Raw genomic sequence first — 15,535 nt, 5'->3', positions numbered from 1 at the left:
GAAATTATCGGCTTTCCTTCTTTTGTCTTTTCTCTCTCTACCCTCCAGACAGCATAATAATTACAGAAAGAGTTTTTTAATGTTAACATTTAAATTTAAAATATAACAGAAGCATAAAGAAAGTAGAAACTCTTAGAGGTCCTAAGTGAAATCTTGATACATCTGTATCTCAAAGCTATTAGTAAAATACCCCGTTGGCTTCTGTGCAGCCAGTTTGATACCTTTTATGTTGTGCAAAATTGAGTTTCTGTTCCCAGAATTTCACATTCATATTGTTACTGTTTTATGTGAAATCCATCAAAAATTGTTTTACGTGCAATTACTTTATGTAGTTATTTTTGGAATAGAACTACAGAAAGTGTTTTCTGTATGATTGCTAGTTAAAGCTCCCTTTATTCAAAGTGAGCAAGCTTACATTTTAGAACATAGTAATTTTTGTCCTCTTATGCGTATGTTCATGTTAATACGTTACAACAGTTTATTCTGTGTTATTATTATATCTTTGTATATGAAAACAATGTTGTAGACTCTCACCTTGACTTTAATGTTGCATATTGATAGGAAGATAAATCATACTTGCTATATTAAGGGGAAAAAAGAACAGTTTGAACAAGGAGCATGAATTCAGACAAGGGATGTCCGTATGTTTAAATAAATTCTTTGAACAGGATTTTCCGAAACAATTAGTGTTGCCATGACTCAGTTACACTCACATCAGGGATTTCTGTAAACCTTTGGTGTAAAAACATCTATATTGGTCTAGTTTATCCACTTAATATTAAAAAGTAAGATTAAAAAAAAAAAAAAGGGGGGGGCGAGGGGGTTAACTTCCAAAGCTTGAACCAAAGGACGTGTTAAGGAAGAGACTGGAGATCATTCAGTTTGGCAAAGGTTACTAGTTTCTCAGTTTCCGTCTAAATTATGATTGTGAAAGAAGGAAGATATAATTAAATGTGAGGCTCCCTAGCAATGTCACAAATGAATCTGATGGAGAAGTCACAGAAAGTCACAAGAGAAAGTGTCTCAGTCTTATTGTGTTTTTTTTTTTTTTTTTTGTCCTGCTGTCCCATTTCACAGGACATATGCAGAAGTTCAGATACAGAATTCATTGCCTCTAACAGCTGGAAAGTAGTTCAGATGTAGATCTAAACTGTCGATATCTGGACTTCCTTTAGAGTCAATGAAGAGTGATAGACTTTTCTAGGACATAGAAGATTTGACCTACTTCAGAAGCTTAACATAGGGTAAAATGAATCATGCCCTAGATGTACGTCAAAACTGTTCTCCTTCCCAATTGTTTAAGAAAGAAATGGAGGATTTCTGAAGCCAGAGCAAATATAAGTCAATAATATTAAATGTTAGGTGTCTACAGAAGTAAGGAGCCTCATATGAAATAGTTAATCAAAGATTAACACAAAGATATATGCTAAACTGATCAATTATCCAGCACTCATTACAAAGCAGAGGGGAGAAGAGTCAAAAAAATAAGGAACAGGAAAGTAAAAAACAAGAACGAAGTCTTTCTACAAAGAAACACTCTACAAACAAACTAAACTGCTTTAGAAAACTTCAGCTCTCCTGAAGTTTCTGGCCAGAGGACAGAAAAAATGCACTAAAATCAAAGAAAGAACTATCTTTGCTCCTAAATGTTGGGTCCCTTTTAATGTCCTCCATTAGTAAGTGCCAAAGTTCACTAGGTAATGAATGGAGAGAAGTGAATACCTTTAGTATTTCTAGAAGGAAAATACTGTCTTCCCTGCTTAACTGCAAAACTGTAGATGTCCAAAATAGGTGGACTGGATCCCATCAGTTATGTAAAAGCATATGATGTCCCATTCTCCCATTCTCCTTTATAAAGAACCTCTGTTAAAAAGGAGCATAGTAGGGAAGATGGAAATTGTGAAGACCTTTCTGAAAGTTCTGGGATAGTCAGCTGAGTTCAGTATAGATAAAAGCAGCTGTGCTATTGTAGACAGCTGAGACTTAGTTGTCTGTGTGTCTCTTGATGTTGTTACCTAAGAGTTTGACTTCAAATCCATGATCTGAACCATTATTAGTGCCCAAGATACCAACACGTATAAATATAAGTATTCACTGGAGAGAAATATGAATCTGTGTGTATGCTGTAATCACTGGGCTATGGAACAGGTCTCTCTCTTTCTATCCAAGTGACTATTTAATATTTTTTTGAATGAACTGTCTCAGTCTCTCAGTCTGAAGGACTGCTAGAGAAAAAAAAAAAAAAAGAAAAAAAAAGAAAAAAAAAAAAGAAAGGGCTTTCCTTGAGAAGTACAGTAATTGCCCCAAGTCAAGGCAGAGTAGAGATGATATCCTTTATGGTAGTTCTAACTGCAGGGCCATTCATTATGTTGGATTCTTATGCCTGCTCACTGTCTCAGGGATCTTCAAGCTACAATCTCTCTGGTACTGAAGGATCTCTGGCTCCAGGCCCTTATTTGTAAAATAGGCTTAATATTTCCTACTGAGGTTTCTGGGCTTTGGTGGGAATTAATTAGTGTTTGCATAGTATTTCACCAGAGTGAAAATGCTGAATAATCACTAAATAATATTATTAATACAATGATCCACTGCCTTAATTGGGAAAAGGTATCAAGGGATGGGACTGATCTCAACTGTTACATTATTGATTCTCTAAAAGAGCTCATTAGTTAATACAGGCAGAAATGCAATGGATTCTTTTAAAAGAGCTTACCCAAGCATTCATTGTCTTTTCTCAAGAACAATATTGTGCAGCTTTTCCATTACCATTTCTTTAACAGAGGTCAGGGTGATAAGTATTTTCATGGTTACAAGGTTCACACTCACCAAAAAATCCTGTTCTTTTCGCTAGGAATGTCTGGAATAAGCAACCTGGAATGTCTGGGATAAGCAAATAAGGTAGCAGGGCATGGTAGCAGGAGGAAGAGCTCTGACATAACATGATCTCAAGCAACTCACTCTAAGTCAGTGAGCATGGAAACTGGATTTCTTCCAGTTCCAAGCTTTCTTCTATTTGGTAGTTACAAAATCTGAACAATGTCACATATGGAACTACACTTTGCTGTATAAACTGGAAACTTCTCGCAATCTTATTCATTTTAGGCATGTGTAGGGAAAAGCAACAATTTGCTTTGGGTGTCAAAAACAAATAGTGCAATCTTGGCAAGAGGCATATGGAAAATGTGCCATGTTTAAATGCTATTCAAATAGAATAAAAGCGACCAACATTGGAACATGGAAGATAGGATGAATTTTCTGTAAATTTAGATTTTAATTGGTACTATACGCACACAGTACAGAGGGAAAATAGATTATTGAAAACATATTTTGACTCCTTTTTATAGGCAAGAAAAGCATTTATTTTACAAGAGTTAAACATTTAGCTTCCAGTGTTATGCAAAGAAAGAAAATTTGCATTAAAGGCTTTCTGCTTCAGTAAATTTGTTCTGACTTCAAGAAATGAAAGGATATTGAGTTGATGTTAGGTAGAAGGTTAAAACCTATAAAACGGGTTGCATTTACTAATAGTGCTCTTAACCTGCCCTAGTTGCAAAGTAAACTGTAAGGGAGTTTAGGGACGGGTTAGAAAAATGTATTTTTATTTCACAGTTGTTGCAGTCATGCTTTTGATTAATTGGTATGGTTCAAGTGTCAGCCAGTAACTCATGGTTATTCAATCACTTTTGATTGCATGATCATGCCATTATGACCTTATGTGTTGAAAGGAAAAAAAAAAAAAGATATAGCCGTTCTTGAAATCAAAAAATAAATAAAGGCCTGACTTTCCAGTTTGTCTGTCTTTCTACCTAATTATCCAGCCTTGCTCAGCACAGTCAGTCTGAACACTGTGCACTTTTCCCACATTTTAGTTTCTTATAACAAGCATGACAAGAAAATTTCCCAAGGACAGACGAGCACTCAGTTATCCTCTGTGCCAGATCCACGCCTCAGTTCACTTTTCCTCAGAGCACCCAGGGATAGTTAAACAGGTGTAAACTGGGCATGGAACTGATGGGACTTCATTCAGTCAGAAGGATTGGCCACACAGAATAAACTGCTACACAAACACTTATCCCAGTAATTAGGATGCATAATAACAGGTGCTTCATCTTAAATACTTACTTGGGCATTATACTTAATACTTAAGTGAACATATATATATCAGCGGGCTGAACGTATCTCCACTCTGACACTAGCCCTCAGAGGTACTGAGACTACTTTTATACTTGTGCTAAGGAGAACTGAGGTAGGGAGTCTGCAAGAGATACCCACAAAGGCTGGCTTTAACCTGGTGAGGCAAGGGCAAGCCTGTCTGTAGCTGTTGTCATCACTTCCAATGGCCCTATCCCAGACCACAGAAGAAAAATCATAGCTGGACTGTAAATCCTGGCTGCAACTTCCCCAAGTTCTAACCACAGCACTATTCTTCTTCCATATAATAAAATTATTTCGACAGAGAGTTTGGTATAGAGGTATGGAAGTCTTTTAAATTTACGGGTGGGTTTAAATATGAGACACCCCAACACCTGTCTCTTGTTTGCTCATTGAGACTAGCTGAACAGATATTGCAAAAAAATCATTTCTTTGTTTAATACTCCAGCATATTTCTAAATAATTTAACATCAGATCCTCGCTTTTCCTATACCCAGAAGTTGTAGTGTAGAAAATTATGGATGTGATGATCAAGACCTCAGAAAATAGTGGGGAGTGTTTGTCAGAGAACAAATTTTGAACTTATGCTTGAGAGCAGATTTCTGTGAATTACTTTCATTCCCAGAACAGAATCATATCATATGGCCTGAGCATCATATAGAAACATACTAACTACTGTGCGTTTTAATTATATGCTGTTGGCAACAAATGATTCTAAACAGTTTACAGACCAGAAGCTATTTGTAGAAATTAAACACCTCACAATATCAGATAACTCTGCAAAAATCCCATTAGGCCCAAGGTCAATTCACAAACACAGAAAGATATTTGTAAGGGTGTAAGATTAATCAAATGGCTTATTTGCTATGAATTATTCATCCATTTCTACTACCAAATACAAAAGAGTTTACATATTTGTTACTTTGCCAAGAAGCAAAATATTTTTGGTCTAAATGAGTTATGCATTCAGACAGGACTGGCCAGCTGAGGAGGCTCCTAAGTTCAGTAGCAGAGGAAATATTTTTTCCAAACAGAAACTTAGTCCAATTGTTAGACCACATCTGGAATACTAACTCCAGTATCTGCACTAGAAAGAATGAAAGACCTTTCCAAGGAAAAGAGAGAGTGGGGACATGAGAAGGTGACGAAACAGTTTGAGTTATATTTCACACTTGGAATGTGGGATGTTAGCAAATGAGGGACTTTTTTTCTCTTCCTCATGCTCTGCTGACCTCTGTAACACCTGGATATACAGCTGATCCTCAGCACTTACTTTTCTATAGACAAAAGCACTTACTTTTCTACAGACAGAGGAACAGCCCCAGTGAAGATAAGAGAGTGACTCATCTGAATGCCTCACCGTGCTTGCCTTCTCCACTGAGTGTCTTCCCTTCTTTGTCTCCTTTTAACATGATAAAACGTGCAGCTTTTTAAAGGTATTCCCATGAAGGGCAGTTTAAATGATGTGCTTGTCAATCCCCCAGAAAAAAAAAATTACCATGCTCTGCCTCCACACATTTGTTATGCGCTGCTTAGACTCTGTCTAGAGCAAGACAGTTGGTATTGGCAAAGCCAAGGTGGTGGAGGTACTTCCAGCATGGATGTACACGACCATGGCTGTGTCTCACAGTGCCAGCCACTGATTCAGTCTTTCTTCGTAAGGTGCTTTGCACTACTGTGACTGTAGCAGGATAAACACCAGCAAATACTGTTTATACAGTCCAGACTTTCACTACTGGGTTCTTTTTCACCTTTCACAACAACTTTCTCGTGCCATTCCATTTCATTTTTATACATTGCTACAAAGTCATTTTCTCTTTGTAAATAACCAGCCAGCATCATAATAAGATGTCTTGTCTCGTATTTGGTATGGGTGTGTAGTACTTACACCACCACCACCTCATTCCAGGAGCAGGGTTCACAGTTGGACCCAACACAGTTGGACCCGTCATTCATGGGTGCTAAAGGCTGCAGGAAAAGGCAATGAATATCTGCAATGTTTCTCACAGAGCCAAAATAGAGCTCAGTCAGGCAGAAAAAGAGACAGCACCCTGATTTGAAAAACTCCCAGTCTGAAGGTTATGGAAAGAGGGAGATTGTCTGCCTGTTACTATGGCAACATGTTTAAAAGGGAACTTGTCACCAGGCTGCTGTTTCTTCCTGCACCCCATAGGAAAATCAGGATGAGACCTCCTCCATCTCAGTGGGTTGAGCAGAGCAGAAAAGTTCACAATACAATGACAAAACAGCAAGAGGCGGCACCACGGGTGTACAGCCAAGCAGATGATGATGAACTCTTAAAAGTGAAAAAAAAATATTGTTTTAGGTTAAACCAAGGCTGAAACTTTGACATTTTTGGTGAATATAACGCTACAAAGAACTGATGATGAAACAAACAGAAAAACAAATAATTTTCTTAATAATTTTTCTTCTGTTCTGACAATTTAAAGGTTGTGTTAAATGTGTTTTGGTTTGTTTTTTAAGTAAAGGGTATTTTGAAATAGAAAGGTATTTTAAATTGAACAGCCGTATGTTCTCTGGCAATAATCAATGCTTCTGAGAATTAATGCTTACGTTATTTCTTTCCCGAAAGAGCTCTCGACAAAATAAGTGAATCTTTAAAATACGCTCATTTTTTATGGAATAATAGAAGCAATTTAGAAGGAATGTACGGTAAATATTTTTGCTTGGATATAGAAACATAAGTTCTTGCAGTCCCCTCAGAGAGTGGTACTACAGAGAATGGTAAACTTCCTGTCATGAATAGTCATGAATAAAGGACAAATTAAGAAGAATTTCAGAAATACTAAGCCAAAAAAAAAATCATTCAAGGAAGAAGTTCATAAATACCAGCATTATTTATTATGTTTATTTTTCATCTAATAGAAAATAAACATTGGAAATTTGGTAGGTCCATTCGGCTGAATTGCTGGTCCAAGTGGTTTGGATCCTTGGGATTACATCTTGGTCTCACTGACATCCATGACAGGATTCCAGAAGAACCAGTTTCATACGAGTTTCATACCCCCATTCCATCCTTTTTCCAAATGGAGACCCTTGCAGGCTTTTTGTACATTTATTCCAACCCAGGATGAGTTCTGCTTTCTATGATACAGAGCCCTGATCAGAGGTGATCCTCCTCAAGTGACGATATTCATGGGTAAACTAAACAAGAGCTTTTCTCAGCAAAATGTTTAGGACTAACTCCAGTCCCAGTGAAGTTAATGGGAGATTTGTCATTGCCATCAATGTGACAAGGATTTCCCCTTTTCTTGTAGAGTTATGTGCAGATTCCTCTATAAATCCTTGAGCTCCACTACCCAATTACTCTAGTTCTCTTTAATTGCTTAGTTGCATAGTAAACACATTTGTCAGAGTCTCTGATGAGAAAGTGGTTGCATTTTAATGACACAAAGGGAATCTGATTGTCCCCTACATTTGAACTAATAACTAGAAGTACCAAAATTTTCTATTTTGGGAAAATAAGTTTGTAAAACCATGTACAAGAAGGGACAAAAGAAGTTTAATGGTGTTGGGCTGGCATTTCTGGTCAGTATTTGGAATCATCATAGACAATTTTCTTATAGCCTATTTTTAAATAGTACTCACATAGTGAAGCCCTGTTTGACTACATACAACTGTATTTCTCCAGATTACAGGAAAATGTTTACACGTTAGTTAGTTTAGACCAATCAAATTCTGATACTTTATATTTTTGTCAACCGCTTCAGTGATCACAGTCTGTGAAAAAGTGACAGTCATGAATCATTTTGTGGGCTTAACTCTGTCACAGCACTGTTGTAAAAGTGAGTAGTGGTGATGTACTTTGAACGTGAAAAGCACTATGCAGATCTGTATGTTACATACCAATCAATACTAGGACATCATATACTTCAAGCCAATGGAAATTAATTTTGCATCACTCTGAGGGCTCCCTGCGTTCCTCCACTTCAACCCCTGGAGCTTCTTGCAATTCCCTTATTTACTCTCTGGGATTTCTGTCCTGTCCCTTGTTGCAACCTTGGAAGCAACATTGTGCCTCTCATTTCTCCCAGACAAGTCAAGGTCCCGTTCTTCCACCTGTAAGAAGTGGGTATGGTGTCAATCTACGTTTCCTTTCTTTTCTTTCATTTCTCCTTTTTAACTTAGGGCATGCCCCATTCTCTATTCTAAGGAGTCTGTGTTGTGACCCTGCTTCAACACATCCCTGGTCGCAGCTTTCCCCAGTGATCATGGTTGTTGGTGTTTATTTCCTACCAGTTAATACTACTTTGTGTTCCCCAAAATTCAATATCTCACCCCCCTACCCTATAACCACCATCATATCAAAGATCCCATTCTCACTCATGAACAGTGTTACTGTGCACTCCTTTAATATACACCCTTAGTATCTGAGAAATAAATCCATTGGTCTGTTAGTTTGCCAATCTACTAATCTCTATTTGAAAGATGGATGGAGGGATGGAGCTGAAGTAAAAGAATTGTTGTGCTGAAAGATATAATCGGGTGCCATCAAATATTTGTTCCACCTGCAGGTATCTGCGTCAGTGCTCAAAACTGTGAATGTACTAAATACATGGCAGCACTCCACATACTCCTTATTTTTCCCTTTGGGTTTTCTGACTTTGCTCCAAATTATTATGTTCTGGTCACTGATGCTGTTTTAGGAATAGAATTTGCATGTCCATTTTTATCTAACACAGGAATTATGAAAACCATCTTATCCTTGGTCATTATTCATCATGTGGTTCCACTGAATTAGCTTGGGCTGTCAAATCATTTTCCATATTTTAGCATTAGACGTGTGCTTCAGATCACCTAACTTTAGATATTTATGATGTAGTTTTCTGCATTGGAACCTGTCACCCACATCTTTCCCTATAGTCAGCAGAGATAAATATGTACTTGAAGGATGGTATTCATCCGACATTTTTGAGACACGTAGTTCAGGATGAGATGAATCATGCTGGTGTCTCACATTCCAAAATAAAATCACATCCAGATGGCCTATTTGCAATAATTCTTGGCCTGTGCTATGCTTGAAATCATATCTACATTTTGGTTGGAAAAGTCCTATTTACATTGTCCGAAACTACAACGGCAACCATTTAACTATGGACTGATCACCTCTTTTAGCTCTTTTTAGTCTACTAATATAAACACTGCCATATGTGCCTACCACAAAGACCACTCAGGGTACTGAACAGAGAGGCGTTTATTTTTCAGGCTTGTTTCAGGTGCCTAAGTGTCAGAACAAGACAGGAATTCAGATACAGCCTGTGACTCATGTTTGTTTGATAGCCTTGAGCATTTTGGCGTTTGGCTTTACATCCTCAGAACTGCCTACTTCTCTCCTTTGACTGTACAGGAACATTGGATGCATAGACGACCTTGTTGCCATAGCCCTGGTAGAGCTGATTATCTATTTTTGAGGATATGCTACCCCTCAAACTTCGATATTTCAAGTAAGCAGCCTGAGGTGTTAAATGAGAAGTCACAGATAGGTATTACCATGTGCTGTGCAAATGCATCAAGCCAATGTAACAGAAAATACAAGCCATCTTCTAAAGCTGGAGGTTAAAGCCAGGTAATCACCCAGTCTTTCCACCTTAATGTAAATTTTATATGAGGTATTGTGCTACACAGATAGGTTGGAAATCTCAGAATAGGAGCTTAGGGCATTTCCAGAATTTCTTCCTTGCGCTTGGCAGGTTAGTCACTCATCTCAATCCCTGAAAGTGTTCCTTTTCATGGTTAGACTAAAACAGAGAAAAATATCACAACAAGTTAATGAGGAAACAGTGCTCATCTAATTCTGGGGACAGCAGTCCTTGGACAGACAAATCTCCAGCTAACACATTTTATTTATGCATTTGTAAGATGTAACATGTACTTATTTGATTAATATACTTGATTTTACAACATTCAATATTTGTATTAGTTATAGGTTAGGCTGTGAGGATTTTTTTTCATAATACATTGCAGCACTAATTAAACTGAGTGAAACTGCACAGTGCAGCAGTCCGGGTCTCTGTACCACATCTATTTCAGAGCTGGATTAGGTAGCCCTTTTCAGCACTGTGTTTTATTTGTTACACCATCCTAAAGAGCTGTTTCTTCACTGAAAATAGCACAAATGTTTTAGAAGCAGTTTGCCAAGCCTTATAAATTTAAAGCTATTTAAATTAAGTTTTGAATAAAAAGAAGTGTTTTGAAAAAAAAAATCAAAAAGGTAAAAATCAGGCACCATTTAGTAGTTCCAGGTATTATTATGATGCCTCACAAGCTTGCTTTCAATGCATAACAGACAAAAAAGATTTGTATCAAAAAGATTTGTGGAGGCATACACTTGTTTTGAAAGTCAGAGATTCCCAGTGCTTTTGCACTGATTCCTTTTAGCAAAGAGCAATGTTCCAGGAACTCAGAGATGCAAAATCTAATTTTTCATTGCTTGAAGTTTTTTTTGTCCCTTTTGCCCTAGCACATTCACATGCAGTCTAAATTCATCATTTCATACAATATTGTTGGTCATTTTATCTCTCTTTTTCTCCTTGATACTGCCTGACACAAGGAAGAAGCTTGAATGCTCTATAAATTGTGACCAGTCCCTGAAGACATAAAACTAACATCTGCCTTGAATAGGAGAGCAGCTGTTTTAGCATCAGAAAGTAGACAAGAATAACCAGGAAAAAAAGAGCAGAAGAGGACATGGCCTAACAGAGAAAGAGGTGTAAGAGACAGGAAAGGATACAGGAATCCTTGAGTATGTCAAGGTTAAAGGTTTACTTATATTTGTGCAGTAGTTTCTGGAAAGAAGGGCTTTGAGGGATTTTCAGGATTTTGGAACTACTGGATTCTCCATGATCGAACCTGAAAAAAAGAGCTATTCCTGTGCCCACATGTATTTTTATCTTATTCCATTCCTCTGTTTGCTTGGAGTTATGTTTTCTTGTTCTTCTGTGTTCCTTCAATTCATTGGTTCAGATGGTGGCAATTTCTTTAAGGTACTAGACACATTAGTGTCCTCAATTACTTTGGTATTTTTATAGTGATTGCCCTAAGAAATTATAGGAGCTGATGTAAATAATAATAATAATAATAATAATAATAATAATAATAATAATAATAAATTTATATATTACACATATTATTATCTTCAAGAAATATGTAACATTCCAGTCATTGTCCAATCTGTCATTATTGGATTATTCTGGCATTTATTAATTTTATACAAAATTTTATGATCTTACCTTTCACTTTAAACAAATCAGGAAAAAAATATATTAATATTGTGGCTTTACAAATTTTTATGAATCAACTGAGCTGTGGATGTTGACCATAGACACACTTTCAGCCTCTTACAAATGTTAGAAAAGCATGTTAGCTTAATTGAATTTTAAGCTAGCACATTTTTCTTTGTGTTTCTGGCAGGCTAAGAGCTACCACATGGTCAATTACACTGGCCTGGTACCATACAGTAATTCATTCAGCCATAGCTCAACTGTTTCTCTGAGCCCTGAAACAGACCTCCCAAACAAAGTTGAATTAATAGTACAAAGCACGGGTGACTTGACAAATATATATATAATAATGCACAATTTTGAATATTTTAAGAGGTTTTATAACAAGAAGTAAAGGTGTGTAAAACCAGGTTTGATGTCCTGAACAGATCCCAGACTTAACTGGAGCAATAAATTTAGAAGGTGCACGTGTAAGTAGTTTGAGACTTTAGTCTTAACTAGACTTAACTAGTATCAGTTACTCTCCCTGGCAGATTTTAGAGGCGAAAATTACTTTGGAAAAGTACCCCTTTTTAATTCAGTTTTTAATTATTTCGATTATGCTTATTAAATGCCTATAGCACTTTTCAGCTACTATATCTCAAGCAAAAAAAAAATCAAAATTTCCATGAGGCACATAAAATGCCATACAACTATGAAAACAACTTACAGAAAATTGTATTTTTTCTATAGTTGCTCTGTGCTTGAATCATCAAGAATCATGAGGGATGGAAAAAGCTGTTAGATTGCCCATTGCAGTGCAATCAAGTTATGCTGTATCACATTCCTTGGGATGTATCAGGATGAAAATGTTCGAAGTCTTCTGGGCTGTGTTTGATGTTGTGTAAGGCCAGTAGTTCTGTTCTGGAGAACTCGTTTAAATGAGTTCTTTGCTCCTGGCTAGCTCTTTCTTTCCTTCTGCATGTCTGCCATGCCTTTCCTTTTTTGTTTTGAAATGCATTGGCAATTCACAGATGTAGTGCAAGAGTTACCTTCATTCGTAGATGTGCAAGATGGTGATGAAAAGGCTTGGGGATGGCTCTTGTGTGTCACTTTGACGGAAGAGCTTCCTTCCACCTCTCTTTGACTCATACAACTGTGAAAATGAAAATCAGCAAATCCACAAGCATTTCGGGAAATGTTGACTATGTTCCAGTTTACTTTCCTGTAAAAGGAGAATAGTGCCTTCCACATCTCATAGGATTGTAAGAGCAAATGCAGTAATTTCTGTCAGGTGCTTTGGAAACCCTTTGTGGGAAGTAAAGTCTAAGTTCAACACATTGACCATTATTATTCCCCTGATAATGTCTGGTAATATGCTGGGTTAAGTGCCATTTATTACAATGCTGCTTATGTGGCTGAATCCCAACACACTGTTATAACTTACTGCTTTGTCTCTATATAGCTGTACTTCTAATTGGATAATCCAAATTATGTTATTTCAGGGAAACAGTTATATTTCCTTTTTGTAACTATATTTATGCCGGGTATTATAAGCTGAATAGTACAACAGATTGAGTAATGAACAGTAATGAGTTTTTATTTTAATGTGAAAAATTAAGTAAAATAAACTGTTATAAAAACAAACTAGAAGCAGAAAAGGGTATGTATCATATACCATGATAAAGTCTAGAGGTGAAATTTGGACACAAGTCCATATTTAACTTTAGCGTAGCAGGATTGCACCAAGGATGAAGAATATTTTATTGTTTATTAGTTTAATTCTACATTCATTTTAAAACATTATGTGGAGCTTTTTTGAAAATAAGATGTAATAAAATTAATTAAGCATCTACCACTATAGGAAATGTATAGCATTTAGATTATAAGATTGAATGCTGAATAGGTTTTGGTTTGTTTCAGGACAATATGCAGGTGTTGAGCTTTCACCAGCAGTGGGAACTTTTAGGACAGATTTTATATATGATTAGACATCCCTCAGAGTGCTCTTTGGCTACTGTGTTGTCTCTAGAGGTTGGTACTCAGTGTCAGGTTATATTGCTATATATAACAACATTCTCTGGTTTCCATTTTGGTCCAGGCCTTCAAATTCTTTACATCAGGCACCTGCGCAAGATTGCTTTTTAGAGTAAATTTACAGAAAGACTGAGTTAAGTGGGTTGTAAGCATAAACACATATGCATCTGTCTGATCCTCTAAAGGATTGTCATGCATCCTATATGTTTGTCAGATTTTGAATTGTTGCTTAAATAAGCTGAAATTGAAGAGGGAAAGTGTTTGATTTTTTGTTTGTAGCATTTGACTGCTGCTAGAAATTTCATGAAAGAAAAAAATATCAAAGGCTCAAGTATCCAAATCTTTACTTACAAGCTACATTTATGGAATAATCATGCCTGTTTAATAACCACAGCTTGAAGCGCATGATCCATAGGAACAAATAATCTAGTATATAGTAATCAGTAGCTTGTACCTAAAAATATTTGTTCTATCAGGAATAACAGATTTTTAAAATAAATATTTTGTAGTTTGGATAACAAAGGAAAAAAATCGTCTAATAGACATGTTTGTACATGTCTGGGAATAGTGATAATAGATCTGGACGAATGATAATACATGTTCAAATAGTATGAAAAGCTTATTCGTAAGCCATTTATTGATATAAAAATTGAGCTTGATTTCAGCATGTTCATATTCTTTTTCTTTGTACTGTTTATTTTTTGTGTTTATGAACAGTAAACTTGGGATCCTGAAGCTGAGATTCGTTTAAGAAAATGAAGCTGTGTGTGATAAGGAAATGACTCTTTACGTATCTTTAGGTTAATATATCCAACTGAGGAACCCCAGAAATAGAAATCAGACCCACATTGTTTAAATGACTAGACACAAAGCTTGACATATGAATTCCAAATATCAGATAATAAACTGAATACTTGAGTGTATCCATTAAATGCATTTGAGTAAATTTGCATAATGAATAACTTCATGATATTGTAAAGCCTCTACCAGACAATTTTGCAGACAGGAAGGAGACTGCATTCACCTCATAAATTGCTTATAGTGAGTAATTTTATCATTTTAAAATGGTGAATGAAATCCTATGAATGATGAGACCTTCCATTGAGTTTATAGAGAAAATTAGTTTAGTGTTGCAATGTACTTGGATTTTGCAAGTTAATCTTTTAATCAGACAGATAACATACATTTTATGTGTTCTCCTGACAGACCAGCAGTACTCATGGTCGCCTTCTCAGCACTTCAATGAAGAAAGATACTCTCCTGCTCCGAGGAATATGAAAGGATTATCTGGCAGTCGCAACCAACCACAGTTATGTTCAGCTCATACTTGTGGCTTAGCATCCCCTGAAGACTGCGAACACACCCACGACCATATCCACCATGGGCAGGAGCCAAGGCAATCGTATCTTCTCAGCCCCACGGAGAGTTGCCCGATGGACCACCATCGTTGCTCACCACGCAGCTCCATTCATTCTGAATGCATGATGATGCCCATGGTAATGGGCGATCACATGTCAAGTAGCACTTTCCCCAGAATGCACTACAGCTCTCATTACGACACAAGAGACGACTGCGCCATGTCTCACGGTAACCCTAAGATTAACCGTATTCCTGCAAATCTTTTGGACCAGTTTGAAAAACAACTTCCTCTTCACCGGGATGGGTTTCACACTTTACAGTACCAGAGGACCTCAACAGCTGCAGAACAACGCAGTGAGAGCCCAGGAAGAATACGCCATCTCGTTCATTCAGTCCAGAAACTTTTTACTAAATCTCATTCTCTGGAAGGATCATCCAAGGGCAATGTTAATGGAACAAAGGGAGACAGTCGAGGGGATGACCATCATCATGGGCACCATTCCAAGCATAGCAAAAGGAGTAAAAGCAAGGAGCGAAAACCAGAAAGCAAGCATAAATCTGGAATGAGCAGCTGGTGGAGCTCTGATGATAATTTGGACAGCGATAGCACTTATCGAACCCCTAGCGTGGTAAATAGGCACCATACGGATCATATATCCCATTGCTACCCTGAGGCACTCCAGGGACATTTTGGGGATCTCTCATTGAAGACTTCCAAAAGTAACAATGACGTGAAATGTTCAGCTTGTGAAGGGCTAGCAATGACC

The 15,535-nt window shown here is 37.0% G+C and overlaps 1 protein-coding gene across 1 annotated transcript in view; it reads left to right on the top strand.

The window, feature by feature from the left end:
- DLGAP2 (DLG associated protein 2) overlaps nt 1-15,535 on the top strand; it is a 463,115-nt gene that overhangs the window by 355,338 nt on the left and 92,242 nt on the right. The window contains exon 5 of the mRNA XM_080588601.1: nt 14,616-15,533. Coding sequence (XP_080444727.1) covers nt 14,616-15,533 — 918 coding nt within the window. The remainder of the gene's footprint in view (nt 1-14,615; nt 15,534-15,535) is intronic.

The sequence above is a fragment of the Anser brachyrhynchus genome (assembly GCF_964034855.1).
Source record: "Anser brachyrhynchus genome assembly, chromosome: 3".
Taxonomy (NCBI): domain Eukaryota; kingdom Metazoa; phylum Chordata; class Aves; order Anseriformes; family Anatidae; genus Anser; species Anser brachyrhynchus.
This window is presented reverse-complemented; position numbering and strand designations above follow the sequence as displayed.